Here is a 24,073-nt window from a genome sequence, read left to right as displayed (position 1 = left end):
GCTAAGCTCAAAATGTTAAGAGGGGATTTAGAAGGAAATTGAAACAGATTAAATGTACGAAGAAAGACCGAGTCAAAGACTTGGAAATAAAAAGGTGAAGCAGATACAAATAAGTTGATGTCCAAGAGGAATGCAGGGGGACACACACACACACACACAGACACACACAGAGGCACGCACACACAGAAACACAGAGATCTAAGAATTGTATCTCTGCATGAGACAACGTCTAACATTTACTGCTGAACTTTCGGCAGCTGTTTTGTTTTGTTTGTTTTGTTCATTTTTAGTCCTTGGTCCTGATCTGGGGATTCCGCTTCCTGCTGTATGCTCCCCAGCCACAAACAACTTGAACGACACCCACCACTCAACACGTCGAGGATGAAGAAGACGAACGAGACTCGTCAAAATCTACAGAAGGCTTTCCGCCATCCATAAGCCTGGAGAACATCACACAAGAGAGTTGTGTGACATGCAGCATGCTGAACATGAGGATCAGTTCAACAACGGACAACAGAGAAGTTTCGTCAGCACAGATGCAAGCATGCCCAGCTGATCAGGGCATGAGAGGAAGCTGAAAGAGACTTTGACACACACCAACTGAAGACTTTGTGTGCCATACATGTGGCAGCTTGAACATTGAGGAACAGATGCTCACGCTCCATGAACAAGGAGTGGTGGGAGGGCTTGACAATCAGCCATCAGGGGGGGTGCAGCAGGGACCGGAGTGAGACCAGAGCTGGACCAACGACGCGCACACAAATACAACACAGAGGGTGAGTTAACTTTAGATTCTTTAGATGACAAACTTGTACATTTAATACACGCATTAGATACTAGACAAACACCACTCACACTCACATATGTATTCGAATGAGATTGAAGAATTTAGATGATTTAGAGAAGTGGAAATGATATAATGGTATAATAAGAGTCTGTTGGACAAAAAAGTACTGCTGCTGTCTGTTTCTCTGTGTCCCACACAATCTGAGTTTGTAAAGGGGGAGGATTCCACATGTTTCCACATGTTTCCACATGGTACAAGCCCAGGACTGGTGTGAAGGACATGTCTGACTGGCAGCAAGTCAGACTCAATTCACTGACTTCAGCAATATAGAGGATCCTGGTAATGTACAGTAACAAAGATGAAGAGCCCCTCTCGACACGTGTTTATGCCAACAAACACAAGAAGAGGAGAACGCACAACAAAGATGAAGAGCAACCACGACCAGCGCAACAACACGACTTTTGACTCAGACAATGACAACTCAACGACGCATAACTGTACCAGACGCACCGCAGTAAAAAAAAAAAACTTGAAACATGATCTCTCAGCTCTTCGCCAAACAGCTGACTATGTATTGTCGTGTGGCAACTAACGACCAACAACTTGACCTGTTTCCTATTACTGACTATGCGGACGACTTTGACAGCGACACTGATTCCTTTGATGATTTTGATGCGCAGGTCTAAAAAACAGTTTTTGATTTCTGTCTTTTTATTCTTTTGTGTTAATTGAATTATATTGCCTGCTACATTTATGGGATCTTTTATCTCACAAGAACTGTTTTTCTTCAGATATTTCAAGTGATGTATTTTCAAATCATACTTTTGGGTAATACTTCTGTTGTTATTGAAATTTCCTTATAACATATTTTACTATATTGTGTGATTACTATGTAATCAAAGAGTGGAATGTTATGGGAAAATATGTCATGGTCTTATGCTTTAGGATTGAAGAATGTAAGTCTTTAAAAATGCAGGCACAAAACCTATTTGAGTAGATGATTCTATCAGTTTTGCATCCAGGTGTCTTGTTTTTGTTATCTGTTATCTTGTTATCTGTTTTCCTGTGCATTGTTTCTGTCTTCAAAGACGGCGACACACAGGTCTAGATTACGGTACTTCCTGCTGAGCATCAGCTGAAGAGCATGACCCTCTGTATGTATATGTGATGTGTGATGGTAAAACAGGCTTATTCAGACTCTGTATTTCTTGTGACTGAACTCTTTGATTGGGTCACAGTGACCCAATCAAAGGAAGCAGTATAAAGGTCCATGTATCTGACTATGTTGTCAGAGCACCTCTAACAGATGACGGCGATGTGTCTGTGAGACTGTGCTCTCTTTGCTTGCAAGACATGCATCTGACTGTGTTATTCAGAGCACCTCCTGCAGATGACGTGATGTGTCTGTGGGACAGTGTTCTCTTTGCTTGCAAGCAAATAAATTGACTATTACAACCTTGATCATTCATCCAGACTCTGTTTCATTTGACATTGATTTGTTAACACTGTAACACTCTTCTCCCGACCATTCATAGAAATATTCCACAACAATTGTTACAGAGGTGCACTGTATTTATCACACATAGGGTTACACAAAGTTAGTTCCGGGGTTAACGGTAGCTGCTATAAAGCCATTTACAGGTGCAGGTTACTTTATTTGTAGGTAGATTACATCTTACATCTTACATCTTACAAAAACACAACAAACAAACATCAAGGCTTCAATAATCACTATAACCACTCAGATCGATTAATAACTACAGATAAATATGAATGAATAACTAAGCGTTGCAGCTTTTGTGCAATGTTGCTACCATAGGATTTGTTCATCTGAGGGATGGCAGCTGGAACAAATCAGTGTTCATACCGCTTCGGTCTACGCCTTTGGACTACACATCCATCCAGAACGAGGAAGCTCTAATTCACCGTGCAAAGTTGGGGACTCATCATTTAAAATCGAGCCGGTTTATAGAGATTGGTTCCCAACACATGACGGCAAAGAAAAAGATAAAATGTATACAATAAAAGCACGATAGAATAAGGTCATCACGGTGTTGTCATTGTGGAAGCAGGAGAGTGTCTTCAAACAAAGCAAACACTGGGGCCTCTTTTTGCACACTGCCTCACAATTTGCTTCAAAGTTTAGTTTTGAGTCAACAGAAGATATTTGTAAGATTGCACACAATCTGTCTGACTCTTAATGGATATGAATTCACGTGTGTGAGAGGGCATGTCTACTAAAATCAGGTCTACAATCTACATGATTCTGACAAAAAGAATGTGTCGTATCAGTTTCAACAAACCATTAACCTGATACGTGTCTTGTAGGAAGTGAAGGTGGTTAACGGACTAAAGCGGTGTCTTGGGTGACATGAGGTTGAGGTGCTGATACCGCAGCCACCATGATTACCAGCTGCGACAGCGACGCTGGTATTGTTTTCGCCTTGTGAGTCATCATGGCAAAATGTGGTTCTGTAGCGGGAGCTGGAAGCATTGAGGTAGGAAGTGGGGAAGGGGCCACTGAGCAAAAGTGTAAAAAACAATTCTTGACCAACTGTTATGAGTCTGTTTATATCGATTCTTTTCCATTTGCCGTCTATAGCTCTGGATAACTAGAGTGCAACTACGACTATTTGAACGCAGCTCTGCCCTTTTCACAGGACATAATGAAGGGCATGCTGAATGCTTGACAGAGATTTTCTGCTGCGGTCACTGGCTAACCATCAGAAAGCAAACATTAACTGGCACAGTCTGTGTAGTGCAAATGTGTTTTTGTTTTTTTTTGCAAATGCATGTTTGGTGCCATCTGGTGACTTCAAGCATTGCAGTTGAAGGATATTAAATCAAGTTCAAGGCGCCTGATGTATGATATAGAACAGCTGCCGCACTATTTTACTTGAAGCAGCCGGTGAAATAATGAACACATCTCAAAACACACCCAAGTTTGCAAAACAAATTTAATTGGGAAGACCCTCGGGCCCTATAATCCTATGAACAAATACAACACTGCAGTGTGCCATGCTGTGTTACACAATACATTGTGTTTGGAAGTTGCTCCTACATGGGAAAAAAGGGAGTGCCTCCACTTCTTCTGCACTCTCCAGTGGGAGCCGAGTCGACGGTATAAAGAATTAGTATGAGAGTCATGCACTGTGTTGAAATGTGTGGCGTATTTAGGGAAGTTCCCACATGAATCTTCCGCGTGCCATCACCTGCAACAACAACAGGTGATATTGAGCAATGCCTGGAGGATTGAAGTTACACACTCAGCGTGTCGGAACATGAAACGTCCCATAAGGATCTTTACGAAACACATGTAGTGAAAAGGGTCCCGTGGGAGCAAAGAAGTGAGTGGGTTCATTGCAATATGATAAAAATGATAAACATTCAACTGAAGAAGAACAGCTGTGACAACAATGTACTGCATTAAGTTACACTTCAGGGAAGAAAAATACATTTTTTTGAAAACATACTAAATCCTTAATCCTTCAACATACAGAGGTGATATCAATACCACCCATGTGTAACCGTGAAGGCGAATATGCTGACACGGATATGTTGTCTCATTAATACATGAGTTTAGCATTATTGATGAAGTTTACTATATTGTGCATATATGGGATATTGCGTGGCCCTTCTTTGTGAGGTATCAGTTTCCATGAGGGCTGGTGTGTGTGCTCACTGCACGGTGGACACGCCCGTGTTTGTGTTGGAACAAGCACTGTCGAGGTGTAATCGCACAAGAGGAGACTCTATCCACCTCTCTGCAGGATCTGAGAAAAGGGAAACCTGAGGCTGCTCTCTAGCACAAGTTTAACTCCAAAAGGTGAATATAATTACTTCAAATTATAGCAAGATTATAACTTAACCGTAATCTATGTCTTGGGTATCCTATTCTCTCAGATAAGAACCGTTTCATATGAGCTATATTCACATGTTATACACACGTACTGTACGTGTACCGATACTCTCGGGAGTTTTGTAATTGAGGGGAAGAAAATCAGCTTGGTTTGGGTATAGCAGGTATACCATATCAACAATAAAAGATTTGTATTATTTGTTCAACCGTATATGACTTATGACCTAAATACTCTGTCTTTTCTGTTTGTCTTTCATATAAAAGAAAAGTATCCATTTCCTGCACAGTACAGCACCTGCTGCATGGTGACCTGTTTGCGGACATACACTGTTGTGAGCTTTAAGTTCTGCTCCTTCTTTCAGCCAAGATGCCAGAAACAGCAGAAGCTGCGTCAGCCACTCTCACCACCAACAGAAACTGCACCATAGAAATATCCAACGTCAGCACTGGCCACTGCCTCATCAACCCCAAGTACGTCCGTAACTGTATTCACCCATTTTAATACACGTAAATGTACATCGGCAGACTGGATGAAGACACAAAACGGAAGTAGAAATGTATGAGTGACCGAAAATAATGTGATGATTGCAATTATAATAAATAACAAAAAAAAAGTGCTTTTTTTGCTTCTTTATGCATCTCAAATATTCAGCGCATCAACATTGTTTTCTGCACGTAGAAAAATATATTAGCGTGGATTGTGTGTGTTCCAGTGAGAAGTAGTCATTTTCAAAAGGCTGAGTGCAATGCTTTGAAGTGCACGTGAAGTTGCAATGTCTGATTACAGCTCTAAATCCGCATCTTGATACTAAGCAGTCCTTTCAGAAAAACGTAGTGTCCACAACCTTTGTTCTCTCTAATAGTAGATAAAGCACAGCTTTCTAGCATACGTCTGTTATTTCAGTGTGATTATACTGTCTAAATGTCAAGTAAAGCTCAGTGATATTGCAAGCGAAATGTCGACGTACCACCTATTCAACATCAATTATTTTGATTTGGTTGCAGCCTATTCCTTAACATGGAAGTCTGTCAGTTTCTTCCACCTCTGCAAAAAAGGGGGAAATCAATCACAGAAAACCGTAGAGTAGAAATGACCCACGTCTTTGGGATTTTCTCCCATACATTTATCTCGCTGCGGCAGGACGGACCATATCTTTGGATGGGTGGTTTTCATGTGTGACATCACTCCGCTGAGAACATCCACCTATCCATCATGCGGTGACACACACATGCCTCATTGCACATCGCATGCAGGTACACTCACTGTTGCTTAGAAGTCCACAGCAGTCCTTGCGCAGTCACACTCCATCCATCAGCATAAGGTAGTTCAGGTACCCTGGAAAGCCCAGCACTTGAAAAGTACTCTGACAATCTCCACAAAACTCGCAAAAACTCTTGTTTTTTTTCCATCAAAAGTCTGGGAAACGTGACATGAAAGTTACCAACTGACCGGTACTGATGTAAAGGATTTGTCTCTTGCTCTCTTGTGTAGGGTCTACATGGAAAGTGGTTTCAGTCACCACCCGCCCCAGCCGACGGTTCGTCCCACCAGGACCGAAGTGTGCTCCTTCACCAAGGACGACAACACTGCCACGGGCTCTGTGGGCCTGCTGACCTACGACCTGTTCCATATGCAGAGCCGGGTTTGCTCCGACCGCATTGCCATCATGTTCTCCGTGCCCTTTGACCACGCCTTCTACAAGAACCGGCTGGCCGTGGGCGTGGTTGAGCAATCCCGTGCCTGCGACAAACATCTGTACAAGCAGCTGTACGATGGGAAAGACCTCACCGGCTTCACCCGCTCCGAGACTCACGGCTGTGGGCTGATACACCAAAGTCCATATCTTGACATAAGGGCTACAATGTCCTCTATTGGCAAAGCCATTGTTAAAGTGGAGCTCTATGATAAAATGGGTCGTTAGTTTGTACTTTGTTGCTTATGTACCCAGCAGAATAAATACAAACTTCATTTGATTTGACTGCTGCTGCATGTTGACATCTAGAGAAACATCCAGAGGAGAGGAAGACTGATTTTGCTGTCATCTGTACTTTGTGTCCACTGAAAGATACCAATATCTGACAGCCAGCTCATTGATTCTCCATTAGCTAATTTCTTGGGCGTATGTGCATTATACACTCCCTTTTTCTTTGATCATGCTAATAAAACATTCAGAGCCGATGCTAGTGTTGTGTGGGATATGTCTTTCATTATTACTGACGAACGGTAACGATTTCTTAATCTCTCAGCTGGACCTATCCAATTCTAATGAGTAGCAACAGATGGAATATCTGCATCGATGGGTTTTTTTAATCGGCGTGATGACGGTATTGTTCTTCACGGGCTGTGTGACGCTCTCCATCAGTGTGTAGTTATTGTGTTGTATTGGAATGCAAGAGAAAGACAGAAAAAGAGTAAAGAGTCTCCAGCGACGTCCGTCTCAACTTGTTCAGGTTGTTTTCGTCTCCTTTTGGCAAAATTCCACAGGAATGAGATTTCCCACCTCAGCCTGTGAAGCCACAATCCTCACGGAGAAAATGAGTGTGATGGAACTCTGCCACAAACGAGGGTGTGGCAGTTTTATCCCGCAGGGAAAAATACAGGACTCTTGGTTCTCAGTCTTCTTTGTTGTGCGGCTGATAAATGTGTGTTGAAAGAGGGTGTGCGCTGTCGTGGTGTTGGCTTACAAGTGGGAGGGTTTCCTGGGTGATGGCACACATCCTGGTTTAACAAAGAAAAAAGACTACCGGCACCTCCCTTCCAGGTAACTTTTCCCACTTTAGGACTTTGGAGCATCAACAGAGGTTCTCAGCAGGTAAGTCACCTCGAAAATTTGGGGAAAAGACATAAAGACTTCAATTAAAGAGCTTGATGAGAGGCAGCAGAGAGAATGGCTCATTAGCTTTATTGTGGCTCATTTGTAGACGCATACAGAAAGCCTGATGGGGTATTTGTTTGATTTGTATCTTATATCTGTTGATAAAAAGGATGATCGTTTTCTCTAGCGTTCTCACTCCAGCTTCATTATTGCATGATACTTAGTGCTGTAATTGAAGAAGTGCACTCTGAGACAAAGGGAGTCTGCAGTTATTCTCTAATTGTTCACAACTGTTTTGAAATCTCATTAGCCTCTTGAAAATGCGTCATTCATACCCAGTTGCCATGTTCATGTGCACCGTTTGAAGGTCAATGTAATGCCAATACAGCATGTTAGCTGAGCAGGAGATATTTTATGACATTGGAGTATAGGTGTGATTCTCACCATTCCCAGCGTGTTTAGAGGTGGAGGGAGGCGCTACAGCTACAGCTGTGATTTCGTTTGGTTCAGATGGTTAACACCTAAATTACCTTTTGTTTTACGAGCTGATCTCAACACCCATTCCAACATGACGGAGTCAGCTGAAGCAGTAGCAGCCGACGTGGACAGCAGGAGAAGTGTTGTCATTGAAATCGGGAATGTCACCAACAACTACTGCCTCATCAACCCCAAGTAAGCCTCGACTGTTCTGTCATTTATTGTAAGGCTTGAAACGTATTATACAGAGACAAAAGAATACGTGTAACATATGTGTGTGTGTGTGTGTGTGTGTGTGTGTGTGTGTGTGTGTGTTTGTGGTTAGGGTGTACCTTGAGAATGGGGAGACGTACAACCCACCTCAACCCACAGTGCGCCCTCTAAAGACAGAGGTCTGCACTTTCTCCAAGTCCGGCGGCAAAGCAACCGGCAGCATCGGTGTGCTGACCTACGACCTTTTCGAGAGGTCCCAGAACGACTACATCGAGACTCTGGCCATCATGTTCTCAGTCCCATGGGACTACAACCTGTACAAGAACTGGTTCGCAGTGGGCCTCTATAAGAAGGGCCGCAACTGCGATAAGGCATTGTACAAAGAAATGTACTACGAGAAGAAGCAGCACGAGCATGGGTTTGTCAGGGACGAGGCCGTCGGATCAGGAATCAATTATGTGGGCCAATACTTAGATGTCAAGGCCACCATGAGTCCCCTGGAGAATGCCATCATGAAGGTGGAGGTGTGGGATAAGCTTTTCACACCCTCAGGCCAGCAGTCTTACTAGAGACCCCTAACCTGTATTCCTGTCATTAGTCCCAGCAGCAGAATTTATTCGTCCCTGTAGCAGACAACACGCATGATTTAACAGACGTATTTCCGCAGACATGTGTCTGTATACCTGGATATTACCCCTCAGTAAATCTGCTTGAGATCAGAGTTTAGTTTGTTTATAAATCCAGGAGGCAATAACCCCATTTTATAGCCAAAAGCCTCTGTCTGTTTTTACAGCATCAGATTTTAAAATGGCATCTTTAGAAATGAGAATCAAAGGATGACTCACCGGAGGACGAGGGCAAATAGCTTCATAAAACACACCGAGAGCTTGTTTGTATTTACCTTGACACGAGTCTGAGGGAAAAAATAAACCTTGTTGCCGAAGCCGTTTGTCTGTGTGTTTTGTGTGTTGAGCACAGAAATGCAAAAGTGCAAAGAGAAATGGGTGAAGTATTTGAACACAACTTTTTCAAGGGTAAATTGAGATTTGAAAAGAGATACAGGGTGCAGGTTTGTTTTTCTTCCATATGAGCTATAAGAGAGCAGCATGGGGACACGCCCTGTCTCATGTTGCCCAACATCAGAGCATATCCATCATTGCTCATGCTGCGTTCATGAATGAATGAATTTTATGAATGAATTTTATTTATATAGCGCTTTTCACAGACACAATATCACAAAGTGCTTAACAGAGCAGACATTTAAAAGCATAAAAAACACAATTTATAAAAAAAAGTTTATAGTACGCCAAACATCATTACATGTGAACATGTGAGACGAACCACATTTTAAAGAGGTCGGTTTAACATGCATCATATTCAATAAGTTACATTGTTGGCATTTGTTTCAAAATAACCACCTGTATTTTATTTTAGAGCATATGATTGTGAAATATTTTTGCTTTGGATTTCTCAATTGTAACACAGCAGTAAGGACACCAGATTTATAATAATATATCCTAATGAAAACAAATATGAAATTCTTGGCCAAATAAAACTTGCCGTTAAAATCTGTGTTCGAGACACTCAGTGGAACAGTATTTGTATGTTTTTGAGATAAAAAGAGGGCGTTAATTGTCTGCTTGGTCTTCCTGGCAGAACCAGAGGGAACACTATAACATCTTCAGTTATTTGGTTATTGTTCAAAACACATTCACTGGTTCTTTTTTATGAAACAGTATACTCGAGGAGAACAGATACGGGGCTTTGATGTGGTGGGGGGAAAGAGACACGAATGGACTTATAGGTGAAGACCCCATTATTTTGACTGCTCGGCAACTCATTCCGCTTACTAAAAGCTTCATAATTTTTTAATTGGTGAGAAATGACAATCTAACAACTTGTTTAGTGTAGAAACAGTCATTAACCTCAGGAGAACGTGGGGTTCCAAGGCAGGAGGCAGCATCCGCTCTTCATTTACATCACAGGCAACGTTATCAGTTTCCCCTGATTCTATTCAGAATGTCAACGCTGCCTTCTTGATCGTGGTTTTTTTTTCCCCCATTAGATTCATGATGCTTTTGCTGCATTAACTGTTCCAGCCACAAAGCAGCCCAGATCAAAGGTTTCTGCTCACTGTCACCGTTGGATTTGCATTAAAGCCCATACATAATATAGATGCATAAACGAGGCCTGTTAGGCTCAATGCCTGAAGCATTGTTGAGTAGTGTATCAGAGGAATGAAAGACGGCCCCTGTAAACAGATGAGGGGACACTAAGTAGAAACATTTGTTCGTCACAGCTTTAAAATGAGTAGTTCCCACACATTCCTTTCATATTTTTCTTTTCAATCTCTCCTCTATGTTTACTATACCTGCGCATGAGTCTTCTTTCATGTTTTGTATCAAATTGTTCCCTGTGTGTATTTGTGAAGGAGTGCTTTTGTGTTCGTGTCTGCGTTTGTACAGTAAAAGAGTTTGAGCGCTTTTTGTGATGAGCATCGCTGAGTGTGGGGAATCGCGCCCTCTGTGCGTGCAGAGATGGATTTTATTTTTTTTTTTTTTATCAAATGCATTATTTTGTGCATTATGCGATTTCCTTTTAGGGAGTGTGAAAAAAATCTTTCAAGAACAGAGTGGGATTAAGATTACTTTTTAGACAGGAAACAAAACACATGTGGGGAAATGTATTTTCCGGTGTGGATAGATTTAAGAAGCTCAGCAATGGGTGGAGGTGCCACAACACAGTCTCTCTTTTCATAAGACAAGAATCAGCTGATCACACTAAAACAACAGGCAGGCCCTGCAGCTGAAGCCGCTGCAAGGAGATGAGCAGAGGAGAGAGAAAAACAGCAAAACCTGGAAAACAGGTTTGAACTTGTGAAGCCTTTTACAGCCTTTTCAAATTTTGCGAGCATTTTTGTTTTGTATTTCTGTGTTTTCATAACACACTGTTGAACCGATGCAGCAGTTGTCATGATATACGAGTACAACACAAAGGCTGAAGAGTGAACAACAAAATGCATGGCCTCTCTCTCTTCGTACTTGAAGTCTTTATTCATCATCACCACCAACACGACGCAGTGGCTGTGTCTCTTCAGAGCATGAAAGAAAATGACGAGTGCATTTTCATTTTTCTGATTCTCAACAAAGCCGGGCTGATCAACACAAAGCATTAACTCGGTGAATCTATCTGCATTAAAGATTCAGCTTCCAAGCTGTAGTTTGGATTTCCGTCCCTAGATTTGCTTAGAAACTACGCCTACGGGGCATGAGAACTCGATCGTATATTGACTCAAACTGGGAGTGTCCAAACAGAAGCTTAAAACGCTTTCATTTCAACAGCATGAGGTTTGTTTGGGAGTGACCTGCCGCTCTTTAACAGTCTAATCCGCTGCCCGCCCATGGGCACAATCAGCAATATAATACAGATCATGGAAGTGAATAGAAGTATACTCAAAAGTGCCATTTGTCAGTGCCTTCAACGACTAAATATGCTCTCAAAGACTGCCATCTAGAGGCCCTGTCTGACATAAAGTGTCCTTAACTCAGCTTAAACTCAGGCCTCAGTCTCAGTCCGGTTCCCCACTAGAGAGTCTAGGGTAAAACAATAAATAGATAAGCTCGAGTTGCACTGTTCTGCATGTTTGTTTTGTGTTTTGGGTCTTTTTTCTTCTGCAGTCATTAGTTTGTCTGAGATGTGAGGGTCGGAGATCATGCTCTTCCTAGCAGGCTTTGGAAATTGTCTCACCCCGTTACTTTGTTGTTTTGATGGTTTCTCATTTTGCAGATGTGCATCATGTAACAAAACATATACCCTGAGGGAGAACTCTCTACAGTTCTCTACTGTACACTTCAATTGTTATTTTAAAAACCTGATCTGCCACAAAGCTTCTTTCTCACTGCCTCGAAGACTGAAATACATATTGTTTTAAAACCTAATCCAATTCAAAGTGTTAAACCATCAAAACATGTTGGCATTCAAGTTATCACCCACATCACCCCAAAGTACTTTGAGGGCACACACTAAGTCAAAGCATGTCACCTACAGGACGACAGCAGTGATCATCGCATGTATGTCACGGGAATAGTGCCGTCCTTGTTGTTTTTCACCCCCCAATGTTACGACTTCGAGCATCTGTCATCAGCATTTCTATGTTCGTTATGAATCACAACATGATTGTAGTGATGAACCCACACACACCTGACTCTGCTGTTCCCCTCAGGCTACAGAGCTCGATAACAAGGTCCAGCTCATCGTTTCCGCATCCCAACCCGCAACCTCGCTGTTCTTTTCTTTCCCTCTCATGCTCGCATAGCGGCTCTTTCATCTGTTCTCATCGAAAAAGAAGCACTTAAATGCTGCTGTGTGCTCCGTGCCCTTTCCTAAACAGTGGACAGACTTAGTGAGGGAGTAGCTGGTGAATACAGCGAAGAGTCAGGCATTTCCTTCAAGAGTCAGTGGAGACATAAAAGAGAGTGAATAATGGATTTGCGTTCATCAGGTGGCCAGAAACAAAATTCCCAATGGATGCTTATGTTATCTATTGTCGACTATTTGCCATGTCATCGTAAAAAGTGACGCTATGTCAGCGTTGTGTTCACAGCTGGTTTCAGCTGCCTCCAAGTTTAAATGATACACAATTAAATTACTTTTTAGAGACTTGCCTTAATGCTGAGTGTCTACAAAGAAACAGGCTCAAGTCTTCAGGTGATGTGATCTTCTGTTCAAGATATGGTGGATAAAAGCTGAGGTCAGCAACAACAACAACAACAACAACAACAACCAAGAGTAAACTCGATTTTTAAAGTAATCAACCAAAAGCTCAGCCCAGTGTTGCCAACTGTTTTCCAATGACAGCAGCATAGCAGCACTAGCTTCTTTAGTCCCTCCCTTCAGGCCCCCCTCCAAAGCCAATCCCCCAAAATGATCAGAATCAACCTACTTATTTTGCTGTTGGTATGTTGTTCTTTGCTGTTACCAGCGGCAGCTTTAAGGTGATCTCCCAGAGTTGGCAATATGCATTGTTTTAATTTCCTGATTCAGATTTACCCAGCTCCCTCTGGTTGTTTTTCAAGTAGCGCTGCCTTCAAGTTGTCCAGCTGCAGCTCCTGGTCTTGTTTTTGTTTTTTCGGGGATGTTGACCTTCACGGGTTTTTCCATCATCGTAAAAGAACAGAAGTGTATTTCTGCCTCTTGTCACTCACATTATCACAGCTGGCAGTGGAACACGGTTGTTCGTGGCCTGTATTTCTTTGAGTTTATTCGAGCAGCTGATGTTAAACCTACTTGGTGTCATCCAGCTGTAGGGTCAGCTCTGACACAGCAGTGCCATCTGTCTGGATCTCGCACAACAAAGTAATTACTCGTGTCACACTGAATGACTCGCATCGGTGGCTGCAATCTTTTCATTTTCATCAAGTCTGGCAAAACTCCAGTCTGGAAGTGCTCCAATAAATTAGTCGTGTATTTTTTATGAATAAATACATTTGTAAAACCAATGCGATATCAATAACTCATCAATATTTGGCACAGACTCCAGGACGCTGACTTTCTCTGGCCACCTGTGGAGGTTGACCAGCTGTGATCATTGATGCTACTGATGAATAAGAAGCAGTGAGGCTGACTTATTCCCACAGCCAAAGTCCCCACAGCAACACCACCGAGTCTGCCAAAGGAGCCAGCAGTTGATACGGATGCCCTTACCTGCTGTCCTTCCAACCACTCTGGCAGATCTCTGGTCCATAACAGTCATCGATGAGGAGAACCAGAGGCCCCGGCAAAGGCTCCAGAGCCAAAAGCTGCCGCTGGAGACGCAGCTGCGGCTCTTGGGTGCAGAGAGAGAAAGGTCTCTGATATCGTCTGTCTCGATTCTAGAAATATACAGTACATACCTCTATACATGGGTGTGCCATATATATAGATTTTGATTTTTTGATTTTGATTTTTTACATTGTCTATGTCGTTGTGTCAATTGTTCTTTTTAGCTTATTTAAAATAGAACAACACTTAGCTTCATCAATTACACATGCAGCATTTGATATTTCATGTGGTGTCAATAAAAGTTCAACAATCTTCCTTATTTGTAAATCCAAACGATCTACTCACTAACTACTGTCAGTTTTTACATAACACAATGTCTATGTGGAGAACTCCAGACATGTTGCACAGATCGTTGAAACTGAGGCCCACGGGAATGTGTTCAGATCAGCTGATTTATATGCACGTTGAGGCATCCCGACATGTGGTGTGATTGTGCTGCGGCATTGCTGAGTGACAGGAGAATAACCTACTGGCCTCATGTACTCCCTTAAAGGAGTCCGATAGCGTACTGTTGCTGCCCGGATCTACCCATTAAGTTTGTATTGTCAGCTTTTACAGTAACTGACATTATTTTTTAGCTATTAGTCCTCTATGTATTTTGTTTTACACTCCTTAAAACTCCAGAACTTTTAGGTTTTGTTCAGAACCAAGGTCCAATGACAGTCGTCTTTACACACATCCATGAGTACATGACAAACAGGAACTGCTGTTAGCTAATTCAGGATACTATTAATGCTGCCAGTTTTCCAAAATGTAAAGAAATATCGGGTAAAACAAACGTTGAAGCCCAATCCTTTTCTGCAGACTAAAGATTTACACATATCGGCTTACAGATGAGCTATTTGTCTGTACACAGAGATAATCAGCCGAGGTGATACCACTGTTGCTTAAGAAAGGAAAGGAAAAAACTTTGAATTAACATGCAACTTTTTATTTCTTTCTTAGAGATAACAGTCTCGTTTAAGTGCTGCTACTGAGTCACAAAGCAGTCTGTCACCATATCACACTAAACCACTAGAGGGCAGGGTTTCCTAACCGAGCACAGGCTCATGTACTGTATATTGACAGAGGGTATTCGACTGGCTTACTGAACACCCAAACACACTGTTTGCTGAAACATTTGATGTAGTGTGTCCAATATAATATGATGGATATTGTTTTCCACAATCATATCTTGCAAAACGGCATCAGAAATGGTTTCTGGCCCCGCTGTAACAGTAAGGAGCAACACAGCATTGGATGAGATCAGGAGGGGGGAGGGGACGAGGATGACCCGACATCTAGACAGGAAGAAGGTCACCGAACACACTTTCCCACCCAGCCCTGCCAGACACACACACACACACACACACACACACAAACACAGACCCACCCTGCAGTGTTGTCTGTGCCAGATGAGGGCGTGATACATGACTGCTGTCACTGCTTCCTTCACTACACCAGCACTTGTGCAGCATAACAACTGCACCACAGTGTACTGCTCACGGAAGATACAGTCAGTGTAACTCTACCTGAGGCACAAAGCAATGCCATCTGGACTGCACTCCAGGGAAAGTTGTGTTTAATCAAATACTGACAAAGGTCAAAGGGCACTTTAGCCCGAACGAAGCTGCAACACTGTCAATACGCTGCAGTGACGAACATGAGCTGAACTGAATACAATGGTGCTTCTTTCATGGTATGATTGGCTAAAACCGAATAAGAACCAGCTTTGATGGCTTTCATTCCTCCGACGGTCTGGATGAGTAAAATCAAGCAACAGCCGACGATACAACGATAGATTTAATTGTATAAAATATTTTAAAAAGTATATCAAAATACATCCAGTAAATTGTGTGAGAGCAGGCAGAATGTGTTCTCTCAGATGGTACAGTAAGTCCACTAAGTTCTCACAATGGCATAATTACAACACGTTATATAAATACACATTTTGATCCACATCTCAAAGCACTTAACGGCGGCTTTGTCGTCATTCAAGACTGAACAGAACATAACCACATTTTCATGATTCAGGCGAAAGATAACACTTATATCTTTGTGTCGTTGCTCAGTGTTTGTCGCTTATAGGCTGCACAGACGATTGTCCGTCCAAACTGGATGGCCGATGTTAAAGAAAATGTTCCTTTTGCATACGTACTGTACATTGTCGAGTTAGTGGCTCAAAGCAGGGTTAAGTTTAAGCGGCTGCAAAAAATCTGTTGCATCAGGAGAGTTCAGTAATAAAAAAATGACCTTGTCTTTGATCAACACGACTACTGTCCAACACAATGAGGAGAGTCAACACAGACACATTTTGACTTTACTTTGCAAGCTCCACAGCTTTTGTCACTATAACCCTGAATACTGGGTTCTCCAGTAGAAACCAAGCTCTGTTTTCTGTATATGGTGTGCAAAATGTGATGTGATCAACAGATACATGTTCAGATCTCACAGTCAATCAGCGGAGATTTTGTCACAGTATGTCTCTGTTAGCGTCGGGGAGGTTGTTACTGACACAATCGTTGCGATGCCACTGATTATGACATCCACTCTTAATCAGTGTCATCTCCTCTCAGGGGTTCCTCCGTGGCTGATATCGCAGATATCTCAGTACTCTGCAGGGTCACTGGGGGGATGACAGCGCAGCTGCGGTGTATGCGTGAACGAGCTGTATAGCCCTCGGGTTGGGGAAAGGGAAAACGTGATATTCTTGATGATTCTTGAGAAGAGGCGAGTTTCAGGATTGTCAGGAGCTGCCGTCCCCGTTCTTGGTCTTGAGCACCACGAGGCTAACCATGATGGGGATCAAGCAGATGGGAGTTATCACCAGGGCAAAGACGATGACCGGTGGTGGGTCGTTTAGCTCCTCTGAGGGACAATCCTTGAAAAATCTGGAGTGAATGTCCACAAAGGTCTGCTCCACCAGCGGGTTGGGCCATGGGATCCCTAGACAGTCCGATATCTCCTCTGTGCAAAGGCTTAGGTTACTATACAAGCTGCAGTGTGGAGACAGGGAGTGTGCAGAGGAGGATTCAGACATCAGCAAATATTTAGCAATATTTTTCGTGTTAAAACGAATTAACTGCAAATATAAACACACACACACACTACTTACCCGCTCACATTGCCCCAAGTGCACCAGTTAGTGCTGTTCAGCGATGCCATTGCGGTATCAAATTTGGGGAGACATAGATGGTTAAGCAGCATGGAAAGGCAAACCATTGTTGGCCCACCATAATAACCATCACATATGCTGCAGTAGTGCCGACAATTCTGAGAATTATTCCCACAAGCTGTACGAGTTGAAGAGGTGAACAGAAAAAGAGAGATTGAGATTAGAAAATGACAATAAATATGTGCTGGACATTATCAAAAGATACCCATTACATTCTGGGTTTACAGTATGACATCAGATTATATGACTATGTATTATGTTTTAAAGTAATGTCACCTACCAAATGACAAGGTAGGTTCTCCTTGAGTGGCATCTTAAACAGAGAAGAATAACATGTTTAGATTGAAAACTTGACATCAAGTAGTAAAGACAGTTGACATAAACTCTCTTTAAATCTGTCATGTAAGGTCTTTCTAATTCAGTTCATGAAATAAGTTCATCAAAGACACACATCGTAGCAAATTCCAATGCAAAGAGTATTTTAGTCTGTTGCAGCTCATGAGTTCCTTCACGTGTCTAGTACTGAGGCAGGCATTTGCAGCTGTAGAAGGGAGACCACACACTCACCGCAGAGAAAGGAGAGGAATACCCCAATGAAACCAAGTGCTCCCTTCATGTCAGAAAAAAAATGAATAAAGGTGCGATTTCCCCAACCGGTGACCATGTATAATAAACCTAAACTCCTTAGATTGTGTACAGCGAGGCATAACAGGAAACCCGACAGGATGGAAGAGACGCAGTGTAACCTTCGGTAACCAGATGTCCAAACAGTGTTACCCGCGGTTACCAGATGTTCTCCGAAGATCTGTCTGACGGCCCCGCGCCTTGGCAGCCGCTCTTCCCCTCTCCAACATACGTTTCCCTAGGATTTTCTTCCCTTTTTTAACGGGGTAGAAGCAGCAAAGATTGTCCTCTCCATTCTCCCAAATAAAAGGGAGCACACCCAAGCTGGGCTGGACTCACATCTGAAAACCCTTTACTCTTCAACTCTTGTTCTGCTTTTTAGTCTCAGTTTCTCACAGTCGAAAGGCCTGGTGAGCTCACAGCATGTGATTTATTTGCCTTTTGGGCTGCCTCTGCCAAATAGGAAACATAAGTAAACATTTAGGGCTTAGCTTTTTGGGGTGGATGTAATCATGACTGTGCAGGGTGTGCTGAGCAGACCGCATGATTTCATGTTTAGGTTAATTAATAAAGAAAGAAGTCGTTAATAGTCAGAGCTGTTTAAAAAGGCCATTTCCAAACACGTGTTGGAAACTTTAGTTTTTTTTTTTTTATGTCTGATGATTTTGCTACATCTGTAAAGTAGTTTCTCACTGTCACCGCTCACCACTTTAAAGAGTGCTGAGTAAGAGGTGGTTTCATCGATTGAATGAAAAATGGAATGTAAGGTTGTTTTCTCACGACCAACTTGTTCATTTATGTCACTGAATCCACATGTTGGGCCTCTCACAACATCTGTTTGCCGAGCAGCATTTTGATTTAGTAATGACATCAGGAAATGTGTCTTTTCAGCAGAGGAGGAGCTCCGAGTTGGGGGGGGGGGGGGAGTTGGCAGTGGAAGGAGGGGACAGTTAGGGGAAAGAAAAAAAAAAAAAAGGAAGGCACAAGAGGAGGAACAGTGAAAGGGGCGCTGCTCCAAAGTTCCAGTTGTTTCACAACCCGGAGTTCATGCGTTGATCACAGACGTTGCATGGGGTGAATGACGAACAAATTCAGGAAGTTGAGCCAGGTGGGGTCTTTTCATAATGAGGTTTAAGTTAACCTTTGACCCAAACCCACTGTGGGCCTCGTGTCTACTGCCGTTGAGCCCTCACTGGTGGAGACCTCCTCGGGAGTTTGTCTTGGATTCTCATGGAAGTACACACACGGGGAGATCTTGGCAAAGAAACGGGATCGCTGTGCTCTGCTCTCTGTGTTGGTCAGTTCCAGGCCAAGCAAATGAGTTTAAGGAACTGATCCAAAACAATCCCCCAGTGCGCACAAATATATAGTCACTATTGAAACTGTAAAATATAGAACATGTAAATAACTTTCATATAGTTCTGCTAAATTATTAAAGCAAGATTACCACACAGACATTTATTTTACAGTCAATAATTAAGTGTAAAAGAAAAGAGATGTGATCTTACTGGCAAGCGTCATCTCTGTTGAGTGATACCCTGTAGAAAAAGGAGGTGATGTGAGTCAAAGTATGCATGATCATGAAGCCTATTTCTTTTATTTTTTTTAAATAAAACACATACGGTACCTATCGTTGTGGCCGGTTGCGCCGCTAACTCGTCATCAACCAGACAAACCACTGTTGTGCATCCTGCTATAAGAGAAATCAAATACATTATTGGATTAAAGAAGCAAAGTAAAAATACTTTTACACCTATTAAATTGAATTATGATGATAATCATGTGTATACAAATGTCAGAACTTGTGAACGTAGAGGAGGCAAAGGAAATAACAAGGAGTGCGCTGTAAGGAGTGAGGAGGTCAATGCATCCTCCCTTTGTCTGCCACTCTTTTGAGGAAATCTTCATATATTCAACTCAAGGACATACACACTTACAATACATTCACCTCCCACAAGAATAAAATACCTTATTTAATGAATAGGAGCTAATAATAACGACAGCATGAATCATAAAATCAACTGTCATGATCTGGTGAAGATCCACTGTAACACAAATTCTTCTTTCAGAACAAATGTGTTGAGACAGCTTGGTCAAAAATGAAACCAAACTGTTCAAGTATAAAACTCAATCATGAGACTCGCGAAGCTCCTTTCTAAAAGCCACTCAATCATAGAAAGCCCCGAAAGCATTCCTCGTGAGAGGCGAGATAGAGGGCAAGTAAATAAGTTGTATGATATAAGAGTAAAGACATGGACAGTATAAATCGTCGACTTACCCCAGATGAGAAGAGTCAAAAAACACCCAGAAATCATGAGTGGGAAACTAGTGGCTGTCATTTTGCCTGATAACGCTCTGTTCGTCTTCCCTGGTGGGTAGGGATTACATATCTCAACCTTTTTGCAGGAAGGCTCTATAAAACAACAGGAAGCCCTCATTTCCTAGGATGGGCGGATTCACACAATGGGACAGAGAGCCTCTGATAAGGTTAGAACTATGGTCCACTGGTGCACCACCATCACTCTCTCTCTCTCTCTTCATCTGTTTCTTTCTCTCATCCCACCCTCTGCTTCTAAACAGAAAGAGAGAAGTTGGGGAGAGCCCCACCCTCTCTTTTTCTCTCTCTCCCTCTCTCTGTATCTCTACCTTTGCCTTTGATTCATGCTTTTGTCAACACAAGCAATATTTTGTTTTCAATAATGGGTTCACACACATGTGGACGAATAGCATGTGAGCAGTCTTGCAGCAAAAGGATTCATGCTGCAACTACTTATCGTCCCTGCTAGATAGACATTTCAACAGAAATGCATTGCTTGGGAATTGCTATCGTCCAATTTGACCTCCTGTCAGCTGACGTCATTCACTTACACCGCAACAGTAAATAACCTGAGGCACATTTGTAGTCTTTACGTTTACAACCCCCAGGGTTGTTTCTTGTAACCGATGCCGATGAAGCCAACAGAACTACATTGTCTGATCTGTTGGCTTCATCAGACAGTGAACTTCAGCACACACTGGGGCGGTTGGAGATGAGAGTCAGTATACCTCCAAGTCTGAGGCCATGGTTCTCTGTCGGAATATGGTGGATTGCTCCCTCTGGGTCGTGAGTGAGAATAAAGTGGAGCGGGAAATGGACAAGCGGTTTGGTGTGGTGTCAACAGTGGACCGTTGCGGTGAAGAGGGACCCGAACGGGAATGCATCCTTGGGTAGTGACTGAAAGAACGAGGTCTCGGATACAAGCGGCTAAAATGATTTTCCTTCGAAGTAGGATGGCTTGGCTCAGCCTTAGAGATAGAGTGAGGAGCTCAGACATCCGGAGGGAGCTCAGAGTGAAGCAGCTGCTCCTTGGCGTCGAAAGGGGCCAACTGAGGTCTTTGGATCAGGATGCCTCGTGGATGCCTCTTTTTAGAGGTTTTCTGGGCATGTCCAACGGGTAAGAGGCCCCAGGTTAGACCCAGAACACACAGGAGGGTTTATATATCTCGTCTGGCCTGGGAACCCCTCAGGGTGGAGAGATGGACAATGTGTGGACGGAAGGATGGATGGATGGATGTGCATTTACAACTGCGTTTTGGTCTTTTTGCCAAAAATAGCAGTTAATGAAAGTAAAAACAAATGGTGTATGACAATTTAAAAGAGTACTAAATCTAAACTGATGCAGCAGAACCAGAGGTATCGTCTTTTTTTGTCAAGCAGAGATGAAGAGCGGGATACAGGAAAGCTCACTTCCTTCTAACGCCACACGGACAGATTTTTAAACTTCAGCCCCAGCAATCGCTGACTCAAGTGACATCACTTGAGGCGACTGATTTTGCACGGCTCTGTCTGGAGCCACAAAAAACTCAATTGACATATGGAGTAATACTCCCTATAAACATGCTTTTATGGGTTTGTGTTTCTGTTGCTGTAGAGCAGGGATTCCCAGAGCTGCCTCTAGGGGGTGTGCGAGAGGAAAAGTGTAATGGCAGTCTGATGGTGTAATAATATTAAATATTAAAAAAAAATGTATTTTAAATTTAAAAAGTGGGATTTTTCACAAAATAAAAACATGAATTATAAAAATTCCCTTTGTAAGATTTAAAATTAAAAACGTACAATTTAATAAATGCACATGAGCTCCTTTTGGCAGACTTGCGCCTGCCGCCAGTCATACACACTAGCGAGCCTAGCTTGTGCAGCTAACGTCAGCTAACAGCGAACTTCATGCATTCAGCAACATTCATTTAAATATGCTAAACTGGCTGAAATCGGGGAAACTGTCAGGTGGGACATCTGAAGCTATCAGTCGTAAAAGAGGAGAGAGAGAGAGAGAGAGAGAGAGAGAGAGAGAGAGAGAGAGAGAGAGAGGAATCGGAGGTAGGTGAGGGGAACGGAGAGGTGCGTTGGGGAGAGACCGGGAGAAGAAATCGAGCCAGAGTCAGAGGAAGATGAGACGGAGGAGACCGAAAAGGAGGAAGGGATAGCACAGACAAATCGGGAGCACATCGGCCCATCGCGGAGGGCCGATGTGCGAGGGTGAGCATCAGACTGGGAAAAAAAGAGGAAATCTGATGAAAAGTATCTGTGTCTGGGCTTCACTTGGATTGGCAACGCAGATTCCCCAAAGCCACAGTGCGTGGTGTGCAGCGAGGTTCTGGCTAACAGTCTGAAGCTCTTATTTACGTCGCCACCTGAACACCAAGCATGCCAGTGCAAGTCAAAAGCCCCTTACATTGTTTATATCCAAATTGGAGGAGTTACAAAACAGCCAAAACAACTGGAGTCTCATTCATGTGTTGGGTCTATAAATGACGCACTACGGGCTTCATATCTGGTTACAGAATAGCGAGAAAGGGGCTACCGCACACAATCGCCGAAGACGTGAGCTTGCCAGCTGCCAAAGCGATGGTGGAATGTATGATTGGGGAGAAAGAAGCAAAAAAGTTGGACATGATCCCGGTGTCCAACAACACTGTGTCGCCGCGAGCAAACTGTTCTCTCATTGGTCCGATTCTTATGCGGCTATAAAGGCTTAAAAGGCTCTGTTTTTTTTGTTTTTTTTATTAAGGGGGGGGGGGGGGGGTGCGCGAACCCGGTCGGGATGTAGAAGGGGGTGCGCGGCCTAAAAAGTTTGGGAACCGCTGCTGTAGAGCATGACCTTTACGTCACTGCTGGTGAGTGAGGACTATGTGTTGTTTGTGTCTGTGCAGTGTTACAACATCTAATGATGAAGCAACCCCATCCCAGCGCCTCTGGATGTCACGCTGAGCCTCTGTGGTAAAGAAGAAGAGGCAGGGATCTCCAAAATGAAACTGTTGCACTCATGCACGTCACTGAAGGATGAGTGCTCTTTCTCAGCTGCTGGACTTGGGAGAGAGCCAGCTAGCGCTGGGCCAAAATTGCTTCCACATTGCATTTCAGAGAAAGGAGGCCACTCTTTTTTTCGTATGACTGGAATTAAAAAAATCCCACAAACAGACAATTAAATGAATCTGCATCAAACTTTCAATGTAAAGTTGAATTGTGAATTGATGTGCCTACGAGGAGGAGCTTGACATGTTTCAAACGTTCTGTCGGAGGAAAGCAGAATAAGTGAATGTTTAATTGGCATGTTCTGTGAATAAAAGCTTCGTACATATACATGAATAGAATGTTTTAAATGACGGGGGTATTTCAAGCTGCTTTGTGATTCTTTTCATCTCCAAGCCTCTGTCAAAGATCACAAAAGCTGCACCATGTTGAGTCCCACAATGACAGGCGCCAAGACCAACACACGCTGTTTACATGATACAGAATAAAAAACTTCCTGCTGATAGCAGCCATGCTCCCCAAACGTATCTTCCTGTGTGTGTTTGCTTTCCCTTGACAGGTCGGTATCAACATGGCGCGAGCTACTTCAAATACAACTGTAGACACGGCAAACATGCCTCATCATATGAGAGACTTTTGCTCACTCAATGCATCATTACTAATCAGGAATCCATGGCATTAACGGTAGAACCAGAGAGCATAGAGCACTGAGGCAGTCGTGTTGGTATAACATGACACCACACCATGTCGGACCAGGTTTCTTTATCCAAATTAGACGTATGAGCACATGTTGTGTCATGGGATGAAAAGTAGGTGAACAGTGCCATCTTGGGTGCCACAGGAGTAGCATTTTTTGTGTTTTCTTTTTATTCATTTAGGGCTTATTTTGAAAAATATAAAATAAACCAAGCTGCTGTGAATATAAAGAGAAGAATGTGCATATATTTACAGCCTGTAAGATATGATGCAGGATAACATTTTACAGTATAGCCTACATGTATCCTTAAATTGATACTTGACTTGTTGCCCTCAT

General features: G+C 42.9%; 3 protein-coding genes across 5 annotated transcripts; 2 read left to right on the top strand and 1 right to left on the bottom strand.

The window, feature by feature from the left end:
• The first annotated feature begins 4,482 nt into the window (after nt 1-4,482).
• LOC306786755 (uncharacterized protein) lies at nt 4,483-6,825 on the top strand. The gene is made up of 3 exons (XM_079281600.1): nt 4,483-4,613; nt 5,009-5,117; nt 6,139-6,825. Exons 2-3 carry the CDS (start codon nt 5,014-5,016, stop codon nt 6,566-6,568), a joined length of 534 nt encoding a protein of 177 aa, XP_079137726.1. The 5' UTR covers nt 4,483-4,613; nt 5,009-5,013; the 3' UTR covers nt 6,569-6,825.
• A 528-nt stretch (nt 6,826-7,353) lies between these two features.
• Nucleotides 7,354-9,095, top strand: LOC306786449 (DELTA-stichotoxin-Hcr4a-like). Of its 2 annotated transcripts, none has more exons than XM_079281226.1 (3): nt 7,354-7,459; nt 8,008-8,134; nt 8,265-9,095. In XM_079281226.1, the coding sequence occupies exons 2-3, from the start codon at nt 8,031-8,033 to the stop codon at nt 8,719-8,721; spliced, it is 561 nt and encodes a 186-aa protein (XP_079137352.1). In that variant the 5' UTR covers nt 7,354-7,459; nt 8,008-8,030; the 3' UTR covers nt 8,722-9,095. The 2 variants fall into 2 exon arrangements, with proteins under 2 accessions (XP_079137352.1, XP_079137353.1); XM_079281227.1 differs by having other exon boundaries at nt 7,418-7,459; nt 8,011-8,134.
• Nucleotides 9,096-15,741: 6,646 nt separating this feature from the next.
• On the bottom strand, nt 15,742-20,123 carry ramp2 (receptor (G protein-coupled) activity modifying protein 2). Of its 2 annotated transcripts, none has more exons than XM_079282739.1 (6): nt 20,029-20,123; nt 19,378-19,443; nt 19,259-19,288; nt 17,407-17,439; nt 17,067-17,244; nt 15,742-16,947 (listed from the first exon to the last, which is right to left on the bottom strand). In XM_079282739.1, exons 1-6 carry the CDS (start codon nt 20,087-20,089, stop codon nt 16,698-16,700), a joined length of 618 nt encoding a protein of 205 aa, XP_079138865.1. In that variant the 5' UTR covers nt 20,090-20,123; the 3' UTR covers nt 15,742-16,697. The 2 variants fall into 2 exon arrangements, with proteins under 2 accessions (XP_079138865.1, XP_079138866.1); XM_079282740.1 differs by having other exon boundaries at nt 19,378-19,440; nt 20,029-20,113.
• Nucleotides 20,124-24,073: the final 3,950 nt, after the last annotated feature.

This window comes from Melanostigma gelatinosum (genome assembly GCF_949748355.1).
Source record: "Melanostigma gelatinosum genome assembly, chromosome: 13".
Lineage (NCBI taxonomy): Eukaryota > Metazoa > Chordata > Actinopteri > Perciformes > Zoarcidae > Melanostigma > Melanostigma gelatinosum.
The sequence above is the reverse complement of the archived record's forward strand: the minus strand, read 5'-3'. Positions and strand labels throughout refer to the sequence as shown.